Genomic DNA, 22,959 nt, shown 5'->3' with positions numbered 1-22,959 from the left:
CTAGTTCTGGTGACCTTGGATATTAGGGGTTCCGGGAATTTCACTTTGATGGGATTTCATCTCACTTCCTGTTGTGGCTTTGGGACAGGAAGTGAAGGAAAATCTCAATGGGACACAAATGGCAAAAAGAAAACAGAAGTTATAACTCTACCTTATCAAAAAAAATAATAATTCCATTCATCCATTCAGTTCTATATAAAGGTATACAGTATCTAAATGTCAATTTGGAGTGGCCTTGACCATTAAAGGGAAGCCTTTTTTTTCTACATACATGGAACACATGAAATCGTTTTTTTTGGGACCAGGATACAAGTGTGTAATGCCGCGTACACACGACTGGACTTTCCAGCAGAAAAGGTCAGACAGAATCATTTCATTGGATATTCCAATCGTGTGTGGGCTTCAGTGGATTTTTTTTTTAAAGTTTGATGGACGTAGAAATAGAACATGTTTTAAATCTTTCAGATGGAATCAATTACTATCGGGAAAACCATTCGTCTGTATGCTAGTCCGACGGACCAAATACGATGCAAGGGCATCTATTGGCTACTGGCTATTGAACTTCCTTTTCTAGTCCCGTCATACGTCATCACATTCGAAATGAACGGACTTTGGTGTGACCATGTGTAGGCAAGTCTGTTTGTTTGTAACTTCATCGGAAACTCAGTCGGAAAGCCGTCAGAATTTATTCTGATGGAAAGTCCGGTTGTGTGTACGCGGCAAAAGATATTTTATATATGTTTCATGTTCAACATTTCCCTTGTTAGTAGGGATGAGTCGAACACCCCCCCGGTTCGGTTCGCACCAAAACTTTCGAACGGACCACAAATTCGTTACGAACATTAGAACCTCATTGAAGTCTATGGGACTCGAGGTTCAAAATAAAAAGTGCTAATTTTAATGGCTAATATGCAACATACTGTCCTAAAAAGGGTTGGGGACCTGGCTCCTGCCCCAGGGGACATGGATCAATGCCTAAAATGTTTTTAAAAATGGCAGTTTTGGCGGGAGCACTGATTTTAATAACGATTAAGGTGAAAAAAAGTGAAATATTCCTTTAAATATCGTGCCTGGGGGTGTCTATAGTATGCCTGTGAAGTGCCACGTGTTTCCCGTGTTTAGAACAGTCCCTGCACAAAATGATATTTAATGGAAAAAAAGTCATTTCAAACTGCTTGCGTTTTTAATGTAATATCTGGTTCAGGCAATATGGATGAAAATCATTGAGAAAAATGGCATGGGTAGCCCCCCCTGCCCATTACCAGCCCCTTTGGGTCTTGTACGGATATTAAGAGGAACCCCGTACCCATATTAAAAAAAGGAAAGTCGTGGGGCCCCCAGGCCCTATATACCCAGAACAGCAGTACACAGGCGGTACAAACAAGACAGGGACTGTGTAGATTTGTTGTGTTAAGTAGAATCTGTGTGTAATTTTGAACTGGTACATTTTTAAAGTGTAGTTCCAGTCAAAAAATCAATTTTTAATCTTTTTGGAAAACATAGGGAAGGGTTATCACCCCTGTATAATTTGTTTTGCCGTCCGTCTTTTTTCATCTCACTTCCTGTTGTCTTCTTCCGTTTGCAAGTAAGAGATGTTTGTAAGTTGGATGTATGAAAGTAGGGGCCTGCCCTTATATGCTCTGCAGAAATGGCGGAACAAGGTGTTGGTGTTGCCACAACATTGTAAGCCCTCAAAGTGACTCTTGGTGGGCGCTGGAGCGCCCTGCTGTGAACGATTATATCAAGAATTGTAATTACATGCCGCAGACAGCACTCTATTACAAAAGAGCAATATAGCTAGCTATATAGGTGGATATAACAGTGTATACTGCGGTCAGGGCACGCAGACAGCACGCACAATCTCCTACAACTGACTGCAAGCTCTATTACAAAAGAGCAATATAGCTAGCTATGTAGGTGGATATAATGGTGTATACTGCGGTCAGGGCACGCAGACAATAGGCACAATCTCCTACAACTGACTGCAAGCTCTATTACAAAAGAGCAATATAGCTAGCTATATAGGTGGATATAACGGTGTATACTGCGGTCAGGGCACGCAGACAGCAAGCACAATCTCCTACAACTGACTGCAAGCTCTATTACAAAAGAGCAATATAGCTAGCTATATAGGTGGATATAACGGTGTACTGCGGTCAGGGCACGCAGACAGCACGTACAATCTCCTACAACTGACTGCAAGCTCTATTACAAGAGCAATATAGCTAGCTATATAGGTGGATACAATGGTGTATACTACGATCAGGGCACGCAGACAAAAGGCACAAACTCCTGCAGATTGCTAACAGCTCAATTACAGAAGAGCAAGAACGCAAAATCGACCAATAATGAACGGTGTATACTGTGTTGAAGGTACACAGAGAACACCCACGAACTCCTACAGACGCCAACACACTACACAAGGCCGCCGCGCTGGCGGCCTTATATAGTGTGGGGCGTGTACTACACAGCCCGAGCTATGATTGGCCACAGGCACCCTGCCTGTGGCCAATCATGGCTCTCCTCGCTGCCGGCGCTGTGATTGGCCAAGCGATGGCGCAGTGCATTGTGGACCGTGAGCGTCACACGAATTTGGCGCGAACGGCCCATAACGTTCGGTATTCGCCGAACGGACGAACAGCCGATGTTTGAGTCGAACGTATGTTCGACTCGAACACGAAGCTCATCCCTACTTGTTAGTAGACAAGCCATTTTGTATAAAATACACTTTAAAAATAAATAAATAAAATATGGTCAGAAACACGGCTTGACTTGAAAGTGTAAATCTCAGACAGTACTTTATTGTTTATGCAAAAAATATATGCAGCGCTGTATATGTGCAAAAAATAAATAGTCCACAGATGAACATATAAACACTCCCTCTGTGATCTGTGTTAAATAGAAAATATCCCCCTGTGGCTCCAATTTACACACGTAAAGGGTAAGAATATTCTTCTAGTGATTATGATCAGAGGCTTACCAGAAATATTGACTGCTCAATCAAGTGCAGCAAATGCGCATAAACAGCATCACCCTCAGGGGACAGATGTTTCTTCTTAGTATCGTCGATATTTAGGACTCCAAAGATAGTTCCAAAAAATAAATGAATATAGTGTAATACTGCTTATTATAAGCCATAATCCCACCCAGGTGAATATAGTTACAATACGTGCAGATAAATGTGCGATCACTGATCATCAGCCTTCACCCCCCATGCAATGTTACCACCAACTGGATTTTAAACAGCGTTACGAGTAAAGTGAACACTGAAAGCAGGCATCAAACTGAAAACTCCTTCCCAGACTCTCTCCTTTCTCTGAGTAGTGCTCCATTCATATGATGAGGTACCATGAGAAATAAACAAAAAGGTACTTCATGGTGCAGTATTTATTGCAGTACTTGGACATACAGATTAAAACATCAGGATAAAATCCAAATGCATAAAAAATCCACATGAATATAAACAACCAAAACAAATAAAATGGATGGCCGTTTAACTCACATCATATGTCGCCACCTGGTATAATGTTGTATTGCACTATATTAGTTTATTTTTGGGATTTATGTTTGGAGCCCTATTATCAAGGATTGCTAAGAAGAAACATCTGTCCCCTGATGGTGATGCTGTTTATGTGTGTTTGCTGCACTTATTTCTGAACTATTTAGAAAAAGGAGAGAGCCTATGAAGGAGATTTCAGTTTGATGCCTGCTACCAGTGATCCCTTCACCCATAACGCTGTTTAAAAATCCGGTTGGTGGGGAATGCGCATTGCATGGGGGTGAAGGCTGGTGACCAGTGACTGCACACTCATCTGCACGTATTGTCACTATACTCACCTTGGTGCGATTATTGCTTATATTAAGCAGCATTACACTATATTAGTTTATTTTTTGGATTTATGTTTGGTGTCCTAAAGATCAGCGATTACTAAGAAGAAACATCTGTCCACTGAGGGTGATGCTGTTTATATGTGTTTGCTGTTCTTGTTTGAGCAGCCAATATTTCCATGAGCCTCTGATCATAATCACTGGAAGAATATTCTTACTCTTTGTGTCAATTGGAACCACAGGAGATTATTTTCTGTATAACCACTTGTTGACTGCTGCACGCAGATATACATTGGCACAATGGCAGAGGTGGGCAAATGGGCGTACCTGTATGTCCCCTTTAATTGGCGGGGCTAATTGGCACTCACCCCCCAACGCGTACAGGATGTCCGTGCCCGCGGAACCGGCATACTCGGTCTCCCGGCAACCGTCAGAGCTGCAGACCGGGGAAGTGCCTATGTAAACAAGGTATTTCCCTGTTCTGCCTTGTGACTTGACAGAGATCACCGCTCCCTGTCATCGAGAGCAGTGATTGCTGTCATGTGAGTTGAAGCTCATCCCCCCACAGTTAGAATCACTCCCTAGGACACACTTAATCCCTTTATCACCCCCTAGTGGTTAACCCCTTTCCTGACAGTGTCATTTACACAGTAATAAGAACATTTTTATAGCACTGATCGCTGTATAAATGACAATGGTCCCAAAATAGTGTCAAATGTGTCCGCCATAATGTCGCAGTCAAGAAAAAAATCACAGATCGCTGCCATTACCAGTAAAAAAAAATATTAATAAAAATGCCAAAAAACTATCTTCTATTTTGTAAACGCTATAAGTTTTGCGCAAACCAATCAATAAACGCTTATTGCAATTTTTTTTACCAAAAATATGTAGAAGAATACGTATCGGTCTGAACTGAGAAAAATATATATATATTTTTTTTTATATAATATTTATGGGGATATTTATTATAGCAAAATGTAAAAAATAATGAGTTTTTTTCAAAATGTATGCTTTTTTGTTTATAACGCAAAAAAAAAACTGCAGGAGTGGTCAAATACCACCAAAAGAAAGCTCTATTTGTGGGAAAATCATTTTTGTTTGGGAGCCACGTCGCACGACTGCACAATTGTCAGTTAAAGCGACGCAGTGCCGAATTGCAAAAAGTGCTCTGGCCAGGAAGGGGGTAAAATCTTCCAGGGCTGAAGCGGTTAACAGAGGGACTGTTTATATTTTTAGCTGTGGACTATTTATTTTTTTTGCACATATACAACACTACATATATTTTATTTTACATATATCACCTTTTTTGCTAACAGCTGTGTAACAGTGTACATAGCGCTCATTATTCATATTTTATTTTTGAGTATTATTTTGTTAATTTAGATTTTAATGTGTTCACGGGTTTCAGCTTTGTTATTAAAGGGAAAAAAGGTCATTACTGTATTATTACAGTATCAGAAACTATTATAGATTGTATTCACAGATTTTAAGCGTTTAAGCTGTGCTGTCAAATAAGAAAACCACAATGATAAAGCCTACATTGGTGCTCTGAGCCTCAGACGCTCACAATTTTTTTTCAACCTTCAAGTTAAGAGTGTCAGTTGCCAAAGTAAAAACAAACAAATGGTTAATAATGTAATCTAACATGGTTATTTTGGTTAACAATGTAATCTAACATGCTTATGCAGATTTCAGAATGCCATTAACGCTTTTGAAAATTCAAATGACACTAACAGCACTTAGAGCAGTAAAGATGATGTCCTCATTCAGCTTTCCCATCCGCAATTAATGTCTAAACTTCAGTCTAAGTCAGAGATGCTGATGCAAATTTCTAAATGGCACTTGTTTAAAGCAGTAAAGCAGCAGTCCCTTTTCAAGTGTTCTACACGATAACTGCAAAATTAAATTTTACTTATTCTAGCATCCACTACCCTCTCTAAAGTCCCATACACACTATCAGTTTTTCTGCTGAGTTTTTCCTTCAGATTTACCAAAACCATATAATATGAGGTCAAACCTTAGGAGCTTCAATTTGTATGCAATCAGGCAGGCCCTTGCACTACATGGTTTTAGTAAACCTGGAGGAAAAACTCAGCAGAAAAACTGATAGTGTGTATGGGGCTTAACTCGTCTTCATAGTCCTCAACAAATGAAATGGCAGCCTACACCCGTGTTTTGAGTTTTTTTTTTTTTTTTTTTATAGTGCCCATGCACTTCAAAACTGCTAATTGGTTGATGCTGACAGCAGGAAAGCATTTTTTCTAACGAAGAAGGATTGCTCAAGATAATAAGAAGGTCTTCCAATGCCAGAACAAATGAACACATGGCAACAAAATGGTAGCAGTACCGCATATCACTCACTAACTTTGAGCATTCACCTTGAGTAAAATGTCCCACTGTGAATGCTTTCATCATCATTTCATAATAACACTGCCTCCCATCCACAGCTCAGCATCTCTAGATTACTGAGACCAACACTTTTGCTTTATATAAAGTAAAAGGATGGCCAAAAAAATAGGAAATGTTTGTAGTTTTATTAATAAGCCTATAAACAAACTTTGAATGCTTAGTTGATGAAATATTCATGTTAACATAAATAATCTCGATAACATAAAAGTTAAGTATTTAGATATAAGAAAATAAATATATCACCTTTTGTATGCCATCCTGAGATTCCTGAACATTGTTCTCTGTCCCATTACTCCTGTTAATCATCCGCCACATTTGGGAATACATACTGTCTCTCTCAAAAGGATTCATCCCTTTCACCCGCACATGATCGTAAACCGCAGAGTCTAATACTGTTCCATAAGGAATTTCTGTCTGCCTTGACAGGTCCTGTAGAGACCTAGGTTGATGAAAAAGGACACACAATAAATATTTACATCTAGGAGTTGTCATTTATGCATGAACTCACAGTCAATACATCAAAAAGTCATGCAGGCATATTGCAAAATGTGAAGCTCATCGCCTTGTTCAGATTACTTAAGTAAATCTTCAATTTTCAGGTTAACATTTTATAGGCCGTAAAGCTGTAGTTCTGTAATGTGTCTCTGGCCTCTCTAAGGAAGGGATGACATTTATCTAATGATAACATGTAATGAAGACCTCAGGGTTTCAAAACAAACTACAGTTTAAACAGCAAAGGCATGACATTTGTCAGGATTTCTGAATAATAAGCCACATGCATGGAACCAACTGCCACTAGTAAACACAACAGAATTGCCTGTGCTTGTTAGAATCTAAAAAAAAAACTATGCAAATTACAAATAAGTCTAGCACATACATAATTTTTTCTGAGTATTGCCACAAGAGTGGGTCTTTTTATTAATATATCTGAAAAAAAGTTCCTTTTTTTACTATAGCAACCAATCAAAATGTTCCTTTCTTCTCTGCATACAGTCTAGCCAAGTAAAAAAAAAAGATCTAAATAGTTTCTATGGGCACACAGACTAAGGCCAGCCACACACGGAGCACATTTCTTTCCTGCAACCACGGGTTTCAGGACAGAAACTTGCTTGATTGTCCCATCATCACAGAGAGTGCTGATGCGGGAATCTCTCCTGCTGGGCCATTGTCTTCTTGTAGTGGGGGGCAGGGAAGGGTGGGGGAAGCAGTCCCCGCCAGGAGAAGGCAATGATTATCGCTAGTGGCTATAGTAGAATCCGGCAGGCTGGTTGTATCCAATTGTCCAATTGATCGATAAATCAACTTAGCACATTCAGCTTGCCTATTAATGGTTTGGAACTCCTACTGAACCGGCTAGGATTCGAACCATACATGGCTGGCCTAAATTTGGCTATAGAAAATGATTTTGGCTATCTTAGTTAGTTTAAATGACCTGTATTCACACAGGGGACTTTTTAAAAAAAGGTAAATATACTCTTCATTCTGCAAGGGACTTTGCACTTTGTAAGGGAATTTACCCCAGAGCTTACTAAGTGAGATGAAGCTCTACAGACTTTTATCATCCAACCATGTGCAAGCATGTGATTGGGTATTCTTTGCAAAAAGCCTATTTACATTTAGTAAATCAACCCTGGATTTTCTTTCCAAATCAAAATCAGAATCCTCACACATTCAATGCACTGTTTCTGAATCATCTAAATCCTACTACATTCTCTTCAAACTGTGTGTTCCTATGCATAATATGTTGTTTTTTCTTATAATGCATCAGAATTTACAGTACCATGTCAGAGGGCTTGAAAAACATATTTAAATGTAATTCTAAATTGTTTTAAAGGTTGTGTTTGAGTGCCAATCTTGTGGAATGCCTCAGCCTATTTGGGCACCAAAAATTGGATAGGTATACAAGTGTGGCACATTAAATAAGACATGTCAAAGGATACCCATTGCATAGTCTACTGTCACTTAACTACTTCACACCCGGGCCAATGTACATATACGGCCGGGTAGGTGCTCCCTCCTTCTGACTGGACATTCAGGAACGTCCTTCAGAAGGAGAAGGATCATGCACGCGCCCGTGCATCGGCGCAATCCCGATGCGCTCGTGTCACCCGGACACGGTGCATTTCGGACCGGCAGGAGGGCTCTGTGATTGGCCCTCCTGATCACATGATGGCCGTGTCCAATCACGACCATCATGTGATGTAAACAAACAGCCAATTGCTAGTCAATCGGCTCTCCTCTCCTCACACAGAAGTTGTCGTTGAGGAGAGGAGAGCAGATTGCTGCAGTCAGCTGGTGATCAGTGAGTATGAGCTTTTTTACAGCTTTTTACTCACTGATAACCAGTCTAGTGTAAAACACACATGTCCCCAAATAATAAAAACACATGTCCCAAAATAATAAAAACACATGTCCCCCACATATGTCCCACTAAAATCACATGTCCCAATGATTATCTGCACACATATGTCCGTGATCACCTACATACATCTGTACATGATCATTTGCGTACATATGTCCGTGATCACAAAAACCAATTATTATACACAGAATTTTTTTTACCAAAAACATGTAGCAGAATACATTTTGGTTTAAATTTATGACAAAATTCGATTTTATTGGATTCCTTTTAAAATAGAAGGAAGAAAATATAGTTTTTTTTCCCAAATTTCAGCTCTTTTTTCGATTATATCGCAAAAAATTTAAAAGAGAGTCGTAAATAAATACCACCAAAATAAAGCTCTATTTGTGTAAACAAAATGAAAAAGTTTAATTTGGGTACAGTGTAGCATGACCGCGCAATTGTCATTGAAAGTGCAAGAGCGCTGAAAGCTGAAAAGTGGGCTGGGAAGGAAGGAGGCGAAAGTGCCCTGTATTGTAGTGGTTAAAAGTAGGGAGTGCTTCTGAAAAAAAAAAGCTGCAACAACTCTGCAACTTTCTACTAGAAAGCACAGGCAAATGTAAGGCATGTCTGTGTAGCAGATAAAACTTCCAGCAAAATGTATACATTTTCAGAAAACGTTTAGGGTAAGAAAAAAAGAGGGGTTTTATACACAAGTAGAGAAAAACTAGGAACAAAATAAAAATGGACAGAAAGTGTGCAAAAAAATGAAGATATGTGCAGTTGTAGTATAGCGAGAGAGTGGAGTAGAATGAAAAGAGAGAAAGAAGCTAGAAGAAAGTGAGAATGATGAAAGAAAGAAGAGAATGATCATGGTAACAGACTTTTCTTTTAATACAGAGTAAGCATAGCTGAAGAATTATGAAATCAGCAATATTGTGTAAAGACCTAAGAGCTAAATACTGTATGTCATATATCTCAAATACTACTCTATAAATGTATACAGTTGATAAGGGTAAATAAACACAACAGTTTATCTAGTTCAACCTGAGTGTGTGTGTTTGACTACCATTTTCAATATCCTTGTGCATTGTGTTCTCTGTGAAACACATCTAGAATTTTTTGGAGTTTATCCAAATTCCCAGCGGACACTGACAACTGTAGAAGGGAGTTTCACATCCTTAATGCTCAGTAAAGAACCCCACATGCAGTTAAATATTGAACCACTTCTCTTCCAACTTCCAACTTCATTTTGTGTTGTGTAGAGTCACCATTCACAAATTTATATATTGCAATTATATCCGCTACTATGCACCTCTTATACATGAAGAATAAGTATAATCTTTGTAGTGTTTCCTTATTACTAAGGTCCTCCCGTCTCTTTATTAGTTTTGTTGCCCTTCTCTGGACTCTCTTCAGTTCAAGAACATTATTTCTCAGGACTGACTAATATTTGAACAAATACTTACAAATACTTAAAATTTACAGAAATATATTCCTTAGTAGGATAGCCTACACTTGAACACTACTGTTGTTTTTAATACACATGATTTGCATAAACTGTAATGCCTTTTGTCCTCATTCTTAATAGTAAATATGTATGTATTACATTTGAAAACGAACATTTGAAGGAAATAATCACACTTGAGATTGTGTTGAGATTGAATATTTGCCTAAGTTGTATTCATAATATTAGAAATAACCTCTGCTCTATTATAGAGAAATTTGTTACTGGGATTAGCACCCAGAGAAATCAAGAAAGCATGACAGGCCTTAGGATAGAAACAGTTGTGTATGGTGTATAATCCTTTGTATGACACATTGGCCCCACCATTCGGCATTCTCAACCTCTCCAGCTATACAGTTTTTTTTTTCTTATTGCCTAACATAATTCAGTTCCTAAGTGGCCAGTCTTGTTTGTTATTTCCCAATTTGGTACATATTTTTAGACATAATTCCACTAATGACAGATAATTATATACTTTTGGACACCTGTTAGTCCATCTTTTTAGTTTTCATTTTTGTTATGGTAATCAGGACCCAGCTTGATTACTGGAGTAACATATGGCTATTAAGGTGTACGGCCTGTATAAATAGCTATTAACTATTTTTTGCTGCTGTCAAAAAACCCAGGTGTTCTTCTATTCATAGTGAATTCAGTTTGTAAATAAAGATAATAGTTATTTCTGTTGTTATTAGGAAAAGTTGTGGGTATCTATTGGTAGGCTTTATGGTCGAGGGGACATGTTTTTATAGTGTAAGTGTGAGTGTGTATTGTATTATGTCAAGTCAGATCTATGGCTCAAAACGCATGTAATATAAAACAGATTAGGCTATAGTAAATAAAGAGCGTTGAATGTTCTACACAACAGTGAGTTATAGGAACATACACTAAAATGTGTTATTTTTTTCCCTCTTGTTTTGTGCCTTTTTAATAATACAGGTAATGACTGAGAAGTGTTCCCTAAGATTTCTGGCCAGTCCCAAAGTTCACTTTATAGTCCAAAATATTATATTTTGTTTGATTTATAGAGGAAAAATTGCAGAAAAAACATCTAATTATTTCATATAATTAACACTCTTTGTAATGTTGTAAATTCTGTTATGGGAATTCCTCAGGACTGGAATTTTTTAAGAATTTGAATCTCCAGTTTTACTGTTAATAATAGTGCAGTTATAACTCTCAGCAATAATGTACAGGCATGCCCCACTTTTAAGTACACAAAAGCTGGAAAGTGCAACATCAGGCTTGGAAACCAATGAGCTTCTAACCCCAGATTGTTCAATTAAGCTTTGGTAATAAAACCTGGAAGCTCATTGGTTTCTATGTAGAAGTGAGGCTGATTTTGCACTTTTCAGCTTTGGTAAATAAACCCCATTGTGTACTTAAAAGTGTGGTATGCCTGCACTGTATGTGTGCTGCTATTGGAAATGAAGTGTGGCTAATGCTCATGCACATATGCCATCACACAGATGGAGTCTGGCCAGTAACCAGCATGCTCTGACACATCTGCACATCCGTGTATGGCAGCATACATCAGTGCAAATGTCCATGTGCATCGGGGAATGCCTGGCCATGTCCAATCCCAGGAATGGCACCAAGCTGCCTATTTATAGGAGGCCCTCATGTGTCTCTGTGATCCTTGTTCCTGTACTTCCTAGTTACCCTGCATACTCGGCATGCCCTGCATATCTGCTGATCATGATCCTGGCTTGCTTCTTGAACTCACTCCTGCTTGATCTCCGTGTTTGACCCAGCTTGTCTCCAAACCTTGCTTCTGTTACTATTACCTATCGGTGCATTATCCTACCCTGACCATGTCTCCTCTTCCAATTGCCTTGCCATATGACCTTGGCTTTTGCTTCCAGACTAGGTCTCTCTGCCTGATCACAGCAGAACCTGGGTATTCTACCTATCAGATCTTCTTTTCCAGTCCTATCCTGCACTTCCACTCTATCAGTGCATGGGCTGCTTATCACTGCTTATTGTGATGTTTTCTCCTACCTGAATTCACCACCATCTCTGCCGACCATCTCTACTGATCATCATCTACCAGGATCCTGGTACCTATGCTACCCTGAACCTTGCACTCCTGTTTGGAACAGAGCCCTCTCGCCACTTCAGCCTCCATGAAGATACAAGACTTGTATTCTGTTCAAAATTGTCAGAGCAGTAATGCCAGCTCAGAGTCAGTCTGTAAGGCTTAAAATGGAAGTAAACCCATGGATTTAAACAGTTAAAAAAAAAAGGTATGCCGGGAATGCTAACTGCACATTGGCTGTGCTCTCAGCCAAACTATCAAACCATCCAATGGCTGGTGTCATAACGAATCACATGTGCAGCACCATAGCAGTTGAAGATTAAACAGAGGCAAAGATGGCAGCTTCCTTGGCTGAAAACGATAGGGGAGTTTGCTTCCACTTTAAGGGAAGGCTAACCTTCCTCTTGCCTGTACTGATTTCTCGTAAATACTAGAAACAGAAACTGTCAAAATAAAGCATTTGGTTTTCTTTTATGCAGTCCTCATGGTACCTTTTTTTTGAGTGTCTGTTACCAGCTTTAGGCTCAGGTAGGCAATAGAATTGATCTATATAACAAATTTATTTTTTTTGCTCTACTTCTTATAGTGATGAGATAAAAATTTAAATATATACTGTATGCATCAAAAACATTACTAATACATCTCTCAGCTAAAAACATTTACATCAAATCAAATTGCTATAACATTCATGATCCAAAATTAGTGGAATTTTTTTTTTTTTTAAATGGCATTGTACCCAAAAGTATCATAAACCTATGTGCTGCAGTATGTAATTGTAAGCTCTTTAAAGTATATATATATATATATATAAGTGTCCACATAAATAACCACTTTATCCCCGGAAGATTTGGCTGCTCAATGAGCAGGCCATGTTTTGCGACACGGCACTGCAACAATTTAACTGACAATTGCGCGGCTGTGTGACGTTGTACCCAAACAAAATTGATGTCCTTTTTTCCCACAAATAGAGCATGCTTTTGGTGGTATTTGATCATCTCTGCATTTTTTATTTATACAGCGATCAGTGCTATAAAAATGCACTGATTACTGTGTAAATGTCACTGGCAGGGAAGTGGTTAACGGTAGGAGGCAATCAAGGGCTTAACTGTGTTACCTAGGGAGTGATTCTTACCGTGGGGGGGGATAGTTGGGTGAGGAGACAGATCATTGTTCATACTTAATATGAACAACAGAACTCTCTCCTCACCCCTGACAGCACAGAGATATGTCTGTTTACATTGATCTCCATTCTGTCTCTTTGTGGAGCAATCGCAGGTGCAATCATTGCGACTGCTGGGCACGTGCATCGGCTCCGGTGGCACGTGTGCCTTCCTAGTGGCCAAAAGGCAAACCGATGTATGGCTACGACGGTTCACCCAGGGGAGCCAACCTGCCGCATTATAACTGCGGCAGCTGGTCAGGAAGGTGTTAAAACATTCATAAATATTTATTTAAAGTGCTCTTCAATCTGTGTCATGCCAAAACTCTTCTCAGTAGTGTGCTGGCAACATGGAGTGCCCTACTTGACACGTTAAGTCCCTATAGGACTTCTTTAGAAGCTGGAAACTGAAGAAGTCTAATTGAGACGCAAAGGGCTTGATTTACTAAAGGCGAATAGACTGTGCAGTTTGCAGTAGCTCCAGAGCTTAGTAAATGAGGTAAAGTTTCACTTTGTAAAGAATACCTAATCACATGCAAGGAAAATTAAAAAAACAGCATTTTTGCTTTCACCAGATAAGATGATAGAGCTTCTGCTCATTTATGAAGCTCTGTAGCTCTGCAAAGTGCATAGTAGATTTCCTTTACTAAATAAACCCCAAAGTGTCAGGCAGGGTTTATTTGTGATGTCAGCACAGGGAGGAGTTTTGGAAAAGTTATGAGATGAAATAAGTGACTGCAGTGTTTGCAGCCAGACCAGGCAGTGCGTGAATGCACAGGTGCCATTACATGCATTATTACAAGTTCTTCATTCCCTGATGAAGTCACATGACGATACGCGTAGGAACGCAATTGGCTAGTGAGGACACCGGAAGTGACGTCCGGAAGTACGAACGCGGCGCTCGTTCGTTTTGTTATTGTGCAATTTTTATTCGTTTTAAATTATGATACAACGTGCCTACGGTGAATGAGTGTCCAGAGTAATACTACTTATTGAACCCACACCAGCGGATAACAAGTGGTTTTTTGGGAGTGCTGTTTACCTTACAGCAGTAAGGTAAGGTAATTACTGCACCTATTGAGAGGACACAAGACGCACAGGAGCACTGGTGGAATTACCCCCCCTTTCTTTCCGGGCACGCAGGATATTGTTTTGCCTATCACTGAATGGACTTATTTTTTGCATGATTATAGTGAACTTTATTTTAAGAGCTACGTTTGAGCACCTTTTTTGGCTTTTAGATCACATCTCCATTGTGTTTGGAGTTTGAATATCATTACTAGCACTATGTGCATTTTTGATTAATCATCACTATTTATTGCACCTCTTAAAGTTGCACCATTTAGCGTTTATAAGTTCTATCTCCTTTGATATTTTTAGTATCATTTTTATTAATATAGGTTATTTTAATTTTAATTTTTTCTGTCTATATTTGTATTATATAATTTATTAATTTATGTGTATTGCACGCTGTTTCACTGATATTTTGGATTCTATATAGCACTTGATCTGGGATTGGTTTTATGTCAAGTGCACTATTTGATGTATTGTACACAAGTGGTTATGCACATTGTCTGAGTTTATTTAAGCACGTAGTTTAATATTTATCTCTCACCTTCCTGCTGCTACCTAGGTACTAGCTAGTTTATTTTAGTTTATCACATTTATTTAGCTGGAGCGCAACACCATTTTTATCTACTATTACAAGTTCTGCTTACGTGAATATTATTTTCTATGGAGAACATTGGATGGTCCTCTAGTCTTTTTACAGAAATGCTGTATGTGGTGAAGGCTGTATTACCAAGCCTGAAGATGTCTCTTTAACAGGGGATTTTGTGCATCAGCTGGCATTACACAAGGAGTGTGCGACGGAGGGCCTGGCTATAATATCCATATGATGGCAAGCATTTATTGACCTTCTGTATATATAGACGTCAAATGTGAGCGCATTTTGTGCACTAGCAATTGAAGAGCACTTTAAATGCATATTTACTGTATAAATGCTTTGATTTCTGTGGACGCTTTAATGCATTTTTAAGACCTTACAATCACAGATCGGAGGAACAAAAGTCTATGACACTTGTAGGTAGAGTGCCATTTAAAGTGTTTTTTTGTTCACTAATTTTGGATCATGAATGTTATAGCGATTTATTTGATGTAAATGTTTTTAGTTGAGAGATTTATTAGTACTTTTCTGGTGAATGTATATATTCACATTTTTGGTATCTAGATTAGTCTTGAGGTATACGTTATATACTTTTTGTGTAGGCTAGCTCTACAGGCATGTTTTTGGTAGCATTTGGTAGCTGCAGGGAAATATTTAATATATTATTTAGGCAATAGGATTGGCTCACAGCCTGATGCTTCTACTGTAAATGGGAGGGATGAGAAATGTTTGAGTATAGCTTCAGATATCAAAGCCTAAAACTAGGCATAAAGAAGTACCATCATCCAAATTATTGTTATTTTTTTATAAGGGAAGAGGGAGGAGATTAGGAGCATAGGGACAGTTGCTGAGGCTGACCAAACATTCACTCTGACTTCCAAGGTTTTTTGGTTGGACTATCTCGAGACTCATACACAGAGATAAACTTAAGGTAAAAAACTTGTAATTTATTACATATGAAAAAAACATACATAGGTATCAACATAAAAGTTCAAAAACAGTATGCAAATACTCAAAAGTTTCCCCAAGAAGTATGTGATGGTGGAGTTTTTCATAGATTAACCAATACGCTACTAGTTTCATAGACTGCTTCGTCAGGAGAAATAATCTATAAAACAAATTAGATACAAAAACAAGTAACAACAATTTACAAAAGCATATTAGATACATAAAGTTCAGCAATAACACTGAGAATTTGTTACACAACAGGTCAAATGCCAGGAACAGGACCCAGCTACTACTTGTGTTTTTATTAATTCCTACCCCATGTAGACTTTATCTGCACACATCCCCCCATGCCCGCCACTGGGGGACCCTATTGACTAGCTGGGTCCTGTTCCTGGCAGTTGACCTGTTGGGTAAGCAGCTTCTCAGTGTTATCACTGAACTTTATGTATCTAATATACTTTTGTAAATTTTTGTTACTTGTTTTTATTTCATTATTTCATTATTTATTTGTTTTATATATTATTTCTCCTGAAGAAGCAGTTCCACATCCCAGCTCTGTTACCGGCAATCGTGGGGTGCCCAGAGGACATTGCGGCCACCGGGCACGATCGCCAGCTCCCAAGTGACGCTGTGGGCGCATGCCCCCTAGATGGTTGGGAAGCCTAGGACATCAAATGATGCCTGCCCAGGATAGGAGATCCCTCCTGCAGATGCCATTAGACTATGGGCGTGGTAGGGAGTGGTTAAAGTTGGAGACACTTTAGGCCACACAAGGGCTCCCAGACTGGAGTATATCAGTAGATTGTTACATTTTAATTTGCTTGCTTTTATTTATTTTATGCCTATACTATTTTAAAGGGGTTGTAAAGGCAGAAAGTTTTTTTTATCTTAATGCATTTTATACAATAAAGCGGAAGTAAACTTATCCAAAAACTGTTTAATTTCTGACGTTTCCGGGAATGTAACACTTCCATTGGCTCTCAACCAAACTGTCAAATTATCCACTGGCTGATGTCATAACTGATCACATGTGCAGCAACATGCAGCATCATGGCAGTTGTAGATTAAACAGAGGCAAAGATAGCAGCTTCCTTGGCTGAAAACAATAGGGGGGTTTACTTACACTTTAAGATAAAAAAAACTTCTGTGTGTAGCAGCCCCTAATACTTACCTGAGCCCCATTTCTATCCAGCGATGTTGTAGGATTGTCTGGGCTGCCCAGGACTGCCCTCCTCATTGGCTGAGACAGCAGCGAGGTGCCATTGGCTCCCAGATGCTGTCAATCAAAGTCAGTCAGTGAATGAGGAGAGAAAGGGGGTGGGCCCGGGCCACAGCTCCATATCTGAATGGATACATGGAGTTGCAGCTCGGGTGCCCCCCATAGCAAGCTGCTTGCTGTGGGGGCACTCATGAGGAGAAAAGGGCCAGGATAGCCAAAGAAAAGGAGGATTCAGGCTGCTCTGTGCAGAACCACTGCACAGACAAGTAAAATATAACGTGTGTTATATTTAATTAAAAAAAAAAGAGACTTTACAATCACTTTAACTGTTTCTATGTGCGTATTTCATTTATAACCTAGTAGCCAGGTTTCCAAACCCCTGGTCAGGTTATGCAATCAGAAGCAAGCTGGTCACCCTCCTCCAACGTAATCACGTTGCATGCATCTTTGAGCCAGGGATCAGGAGTGCTGTAAGCATTCACAATGAATTAATTAAAAGTTTATTAACGTCAAAGCATGTAGTAAATACTGTTTTCTTTTGACAAATAATACATTATGAAAAAGCTAATTATTTTGAATAAATCCCTGCTGGGAATAAGGATAAAAAGTTAATTGCACGTAATTAAGGTTTAAAAAAAACGAATATATACATTGTTTTGTTTTATTTACATTTTCAATTACAAGTTCATTGTCATAAAACAGAACTTTATGTGAACTGCAATAACTAAGGCTTCTTTACTTCTGCTGCATCATCCTAATGCCTAAAATGAACTTTTCCTAGTAGAAAAACATTTTTGAATCAGGTGTTAAAATTACAAGGGAATATTCCTTTTCTTAACATCTGAAACTTTTACCTCAAAAAAATCTAGGCCTCAAATAATAATACCTGGAACTTGATATTATACCTGTCCATCTGTAAAGAGATCATTACTAGAGACTGCGAGAGACACACCAACTCTCATTTGCTATCCCCCCTTCTCTGCCCTCCCCAGACAACTTGTGGCAGAAAAATAAAGTCTTTAAAAGACTCAGCATGCCACTTAAAAAATACCTTGGTGTTTTACTCTCCAACATGTAGTCATTTTGTGGGTGATTCCACTGTGCTGGTGCTCCAGAGCCTCCAACATGTGAGAGGTTGTAAGGAAATGAAATGTGTAATTTATGTCCTTAGAAAGCCTGAAGGTACTCCTTGGATTTTTGGGCCCCTCTGTACAGCTGGCCTGCGAAAAAGCCTGACATATGTGGTATCCCCATATTTAGGAGGCATAGCAGGATGTGTTTTGGGGTGTAATTGTATGTAAAAGTATGCCCAAGTGTTAAAAAAAAAATTCCCAAAAATTGTGACAAAAAAAATACAACTTTAAAAAAAACTCACTATGCCTCTTATTAAATACTTTGGACTGTCTACTTTAAAAAAATAAAACAGGGTAATTTTGGGGGGGGGGGGATTTGCACTGTTCTAGCATTTTAAGACCTCAAAAAAGCAGTCAGTACATCAGGATTGATTAATTTAAATATATATACCATATTAGTAGGCTCCATAACTTTCAAACAGACCAAATAATATACACTGATTTGGGTTATTCTTACCAAAGAAATGTAGCAGAATAAATTTTGAGCAAAATTTATGAAGAAAGAATGATAATTTTTAATTTATATAATAACAATAAAAAAAACTGTGCTGATCAAATACCATCAAAAGAAAACTCCATCTGTCTCAGAAAAGTGATACAAATTAAATTTGGGTACATGGCTGCATGACTGAGTAATTGCCATTCAAAGTGTGCAGGGCTGAGAGCTAAAAAATGGCCTGGACTGGAAGGGGATAAAAGTGTTTAGACTTGAAGTGGTTAACCACTTCAGTCCAGGAATGATTTGACCCCTTCCTGACCAGGCTATTTTTTGTGATACGGAACTGCGTCACTTCAACTGACAATTTCAGGATTGTGCAAAGTTGTACCCAAACAAAATTTATGTCCTTTTTTCCCTACAAATAGAGCTTTCTTTTGGTGGTATTTTATCACCTCTGCAGTTTTGATTTTTTGCGCTATAAACAAAAAACAATTTTGAAAAAAATACAGTATTTTGTACTTTTTGCTATAACAAATATCCCCCCCTCAAAAAAAAAAATTATTCAAAAAAACGTTTGCAATAAGCGTTATAATGTCTACAAAATAGTGGATAGATTTATGGCATTTTTGTTATTATTATTTTTTTACTAGTAATGGTGGTGATCTGCGATTTTTATCGGGACTGCAACATTGTGACGGGCACATCAGACACTTTTGAGACTTTTTTGGGACCAGTGACATTTATACAGCGATCAGAGCTACCGATTACTGTATAAATGTCACTGGCAAGGAATGGGATAACCTGTGTTCCCTATGTGTGTTTCTAACTGTAGGGGGAATAGGGCTGACTAGCCGAGGAGAGAGATCATTGTTCCTACTTCCCTGACAGAACCGGGATTTGTGTGTTTACGGGCGCATCAGTTCCGGGGATACATTACAGGTGCGCTTCTGCTACAGCATCATAAAGAGCCGACATACAGCTATGGCGGCTTGCCCAGGGCAGCCAACCTGTTGCAGTATAAGACCCCTTTCACACGAGGGCGTTTTTCAGGCGCTATAGCGCCACTGCTGCTCCATTCATTCCAGTGTGAAAGCCCGAAGGCTTTCACACTGGAGCAGTGTGCTGGCAGGACGTCAGGAAAAGTCCTGCCAGCAGCATCTTTGGAGCGGTGAAGGAGCGGTGTGTTTACAGCTCCTCCACCGCTGCTCCCCATTGAAATCAATGGGGCAGCACTGCATTACCACCGGCAAAACGCTGCTATTGCAGCGTATTGGGAGCGTTTTTAACCCTTTCTCGGCTGGTAGCAGGGGGTAATTACTTTACTTTAAGGTAATTAAGGAAACAGTTAAAATTCAAAAAGCTTTGAGTCTCTTAAAACACAGCTTGCATATCAATGTCCATATTTGGATTTTAATGGCATGCTGTGTCTTAGAAGACTTGGATTAATAAAGCTTGCCGGGTCTTAAGTGTGAGATATTAAAGAAGTGCTCTATTTTTTTCTCCCTTTTTCCAAATGATAAGCAGCAACCCCAGAACGACTGAAATCCAAGGCTTTGTTAAATCCTTTAAAAACAAAGCATACTAGTGCCCAAGTACTTAGTTCCTAGAAGAACAATGTGTTTGCATCTCAATAGACACTTTAAAAATCAATTTGATTTAGTGTCTTCTGAGAATGCTGATTATCTTTCAGAAGTGTGTTGTTATCACACTCCAGAGCTTTCTTTTTGGTCCCTTTTGGTGTTACATTGGTATTAAACCCAAAATAAAACATTTATTATATTGCAGCTTAATATTTCTTAAAAATTATGGCTGCATTCATTTTTAGGCTTTCTTTCTTCTATTTTCATTTGGCGATCCAGCCAGTAAATCTGGTATTTTTCAAGAGAACAGAATTTATCAGTTACAGAGATGAGACACAGCCGTTTAACACTGGTAGGGGTGTTTACAATGGTCAGTTTTTATTTATTTATGTAAAACCTTTATCCCAAAAGGAAAAAATAAATGGCTACTCTGATTACAAAGTATAAACTGGAGTTTAGCTTAATTTATTAGTGTATCTAAATATGCTAGTACTTCCAGCACTCCCCTCCTCCAGATTGACAATGCTGCTATTCAAAGGTGCACTTGTGCTCCTTCATCCAGAGGAGGGGCACTAATATAGGACATGTGTCACTGGCCAGATCACCAGGTGAAAACAAAGTCTAAAAATAAAAAAGAAAATGATGATGAATAATTAAATATAATAGATAAGCTGCAATATATTACATTTTTGGTTTTGGGTTTAATACCGCTTTAAATATATCTTTTAAAGCCTCTTGTTATATTTGTTTGATAAGTTAAAAAAAATGACTGTTCATCAGAAATCTTGTAAACTGATAACTTCCTGTGCCCTTGGCCTATGCAGAGAAATTTCATCCTAGGATTGAATGTGTGTTGCTGGCAAAATCACCAGGGGAGAATAAAAAAAAAAAAAAACTTGAAAAATTAAAACTAATGCAGTCACCACATCTGAGGGCTGGTAAGCTGCACTATATTAAATATTTTTTGAAGGTTTAGATATCTTCTAACCACTTAAAGCGGGGTTCCACCCTAAAGTGGAACTTCCGCCGATCGGAACCCCCCCCCTCCGGTGTCACAATTGGCACCTTACAGGGGGGAGGGGGGTGGAGATACCTGTCAAAGACAGGTATTTACACCCACTTCTGGGCATAGACTCCCGTGGGAGTCTATGTCATTTCCTGCCCTACCGCGCTGTCTGCTGGGACACACACGGGTCCCAGTGACAGCGCAGAGAATTCCTATTGCGCTGCGCGACTCGTGCATGCGCAGTAGGGAACCGGGAAGTGAAGCCGATTCGCTTCACTTCCTGATTCCCTCACCTAGAATGGTGACTGCAGCAGCCGAGAGCCGAGCGATCGATCGGCCTCGGCTGCCGGCATCGCTGGAACCAGGGACAGGTGAGTGTCCATTTATTAAAAGTCAGCAGCTGTAGTATTTATAGCTGCTGGCTTTTAATATTTTTTTTTTAGGTGGAATCCCTCTTTAAGAACTGCCCAACGTAGATATACTGCGGCATGTCGGCCCTCCTGTGGGACTCTATAAGAAAGGAAGATGGAGATCTTGTGTTTCTGCTAAGTAGAAACTCAGATCTCTTTTTTCCTCCAGTTAAGCCATTCCCCACACAGTTAGAAAGCACTCCCTAGAAGCACACTTAACCCTTTAATTGCCCCTAATGTTGACTCCTTCCCTGCCAGTGTCATAAGTAGATGAGAGTGCATTTTTTTATCACTGTATTAGTGTCACTGGTCCCCAATTGTGTCGCTTAGTGTCCAATTTGTTTGTTGCAGCCCTGCTAAAAAAATCGCTGAACACCTCCATTACTAGTAAAAAAAAAAGTAAATTCAATATATCTAACCCATAGTTTGTGGACTCTATAACCTTTGCGCAAACCAATCAGTATACGCTTGTTCGGATTTTTTTTACCAAAAACATGTAGCAGAATACATATTAGCCTAAATTGATGAATAAATTCAATTTTTTACATTTTTTTATTGGGTATGTTTTATAGCAGAAAGTAAAAAATATTGTTTTTTTTTAATGTTTTTTGTTTGTTTGTTTATAGTGCAGAGGTGATCAAATACCACCAAAAGAAAGCTCTATTTCTGGGAAAAAAGGACAAAAATTGTATTTGGGTACAACATCGCACGGCCGCGCAATTGTCAGTTAAAGTAGCGCAGTGCCGTATCTCAAAAAATGGCCTAGTCATGAAGGGGGTAAACCTCCAGGTGTTTAAGTGGTTAATTTTGAACTTGTTATTTCTTTTCCACATGTCTATACAACACTAAATGACAATATTTTTGCATAAGCCATGACATTACCACCAACAATAACAAGTATATGTCTCTTTTTTTTTCTACAATTAAGCAATGCAAAGACTTTACAACGACCTACCCAGGTATAAGTTATAAGTTGTCTGCCACTGGCAAAAGAAATGTGTTGTTGCTGTTAATAAAAGTGTATTTACAACATCCTTGCTATTTACAATTTCCAGTTGCATGGATTTTGAATAAAAACAAAGTAGCAGCACGCTAATAAGCAACATTTTTTGATTAATTTAAAATTAAGATAAATATATTGTGATTCGTGATAAATATATTGTGATTCAAATTTTGCTGCAGCTGTCACTAGTGTGACAGCGCTGCAATAATATTAAAGCAAAATACAACTTTCCAGTGATAGGTTTTGAATAAATACAAAAACATGGAAAAAAAAATA

General features: G+C 38.8%; 1 protein-coding gene across 1 annotated transcript in view; it reads right to left on the bottom strand.

Annotated features, from left to right (window-relative positions):
• Positions 1 to 22,959, bottom strand: part of GRID2 (glutamate ionotropic receptor delta type subunit 2) — a 1,483,303-nt gene that overhangs the window by 176,411 nt on the left and 1,283,933 nt on the right. Inside the window, exon 13 of the mRNA XM_077476559.1 lies at positions 6,481 to 6,676. Within this exon, the coding sequence (XP_077332685.1) occupies positions 6,481 to 6,676 (196 nt within the window). The remainder of the gene's footprint in view (positions 1 to 6,480; positions 6,677 to 22,959) is intronic.

Source organism: Lithobates pipiens, unplaced genomic scaffold (assembly GCF_037356315.1).
Source record: "Lithobates pipiens isolate NorthernLeopardFrog02 unplaced genomic scaffold, aLitPip1_a1.2 Scaffold_13, whole genome shotgun sequence".
NCBI classification, from domain to species: Eukaryota; Metazoa; Chordata; class Amphibia; order Anura; family Ranidae; genus Lithobates; species Lithobates pipiens.
The sequence above is the reverse complement of the archived record's forward strand: the minus strand, read 5'-3'. Positions and strand labels throughout refer to the sequence as shown.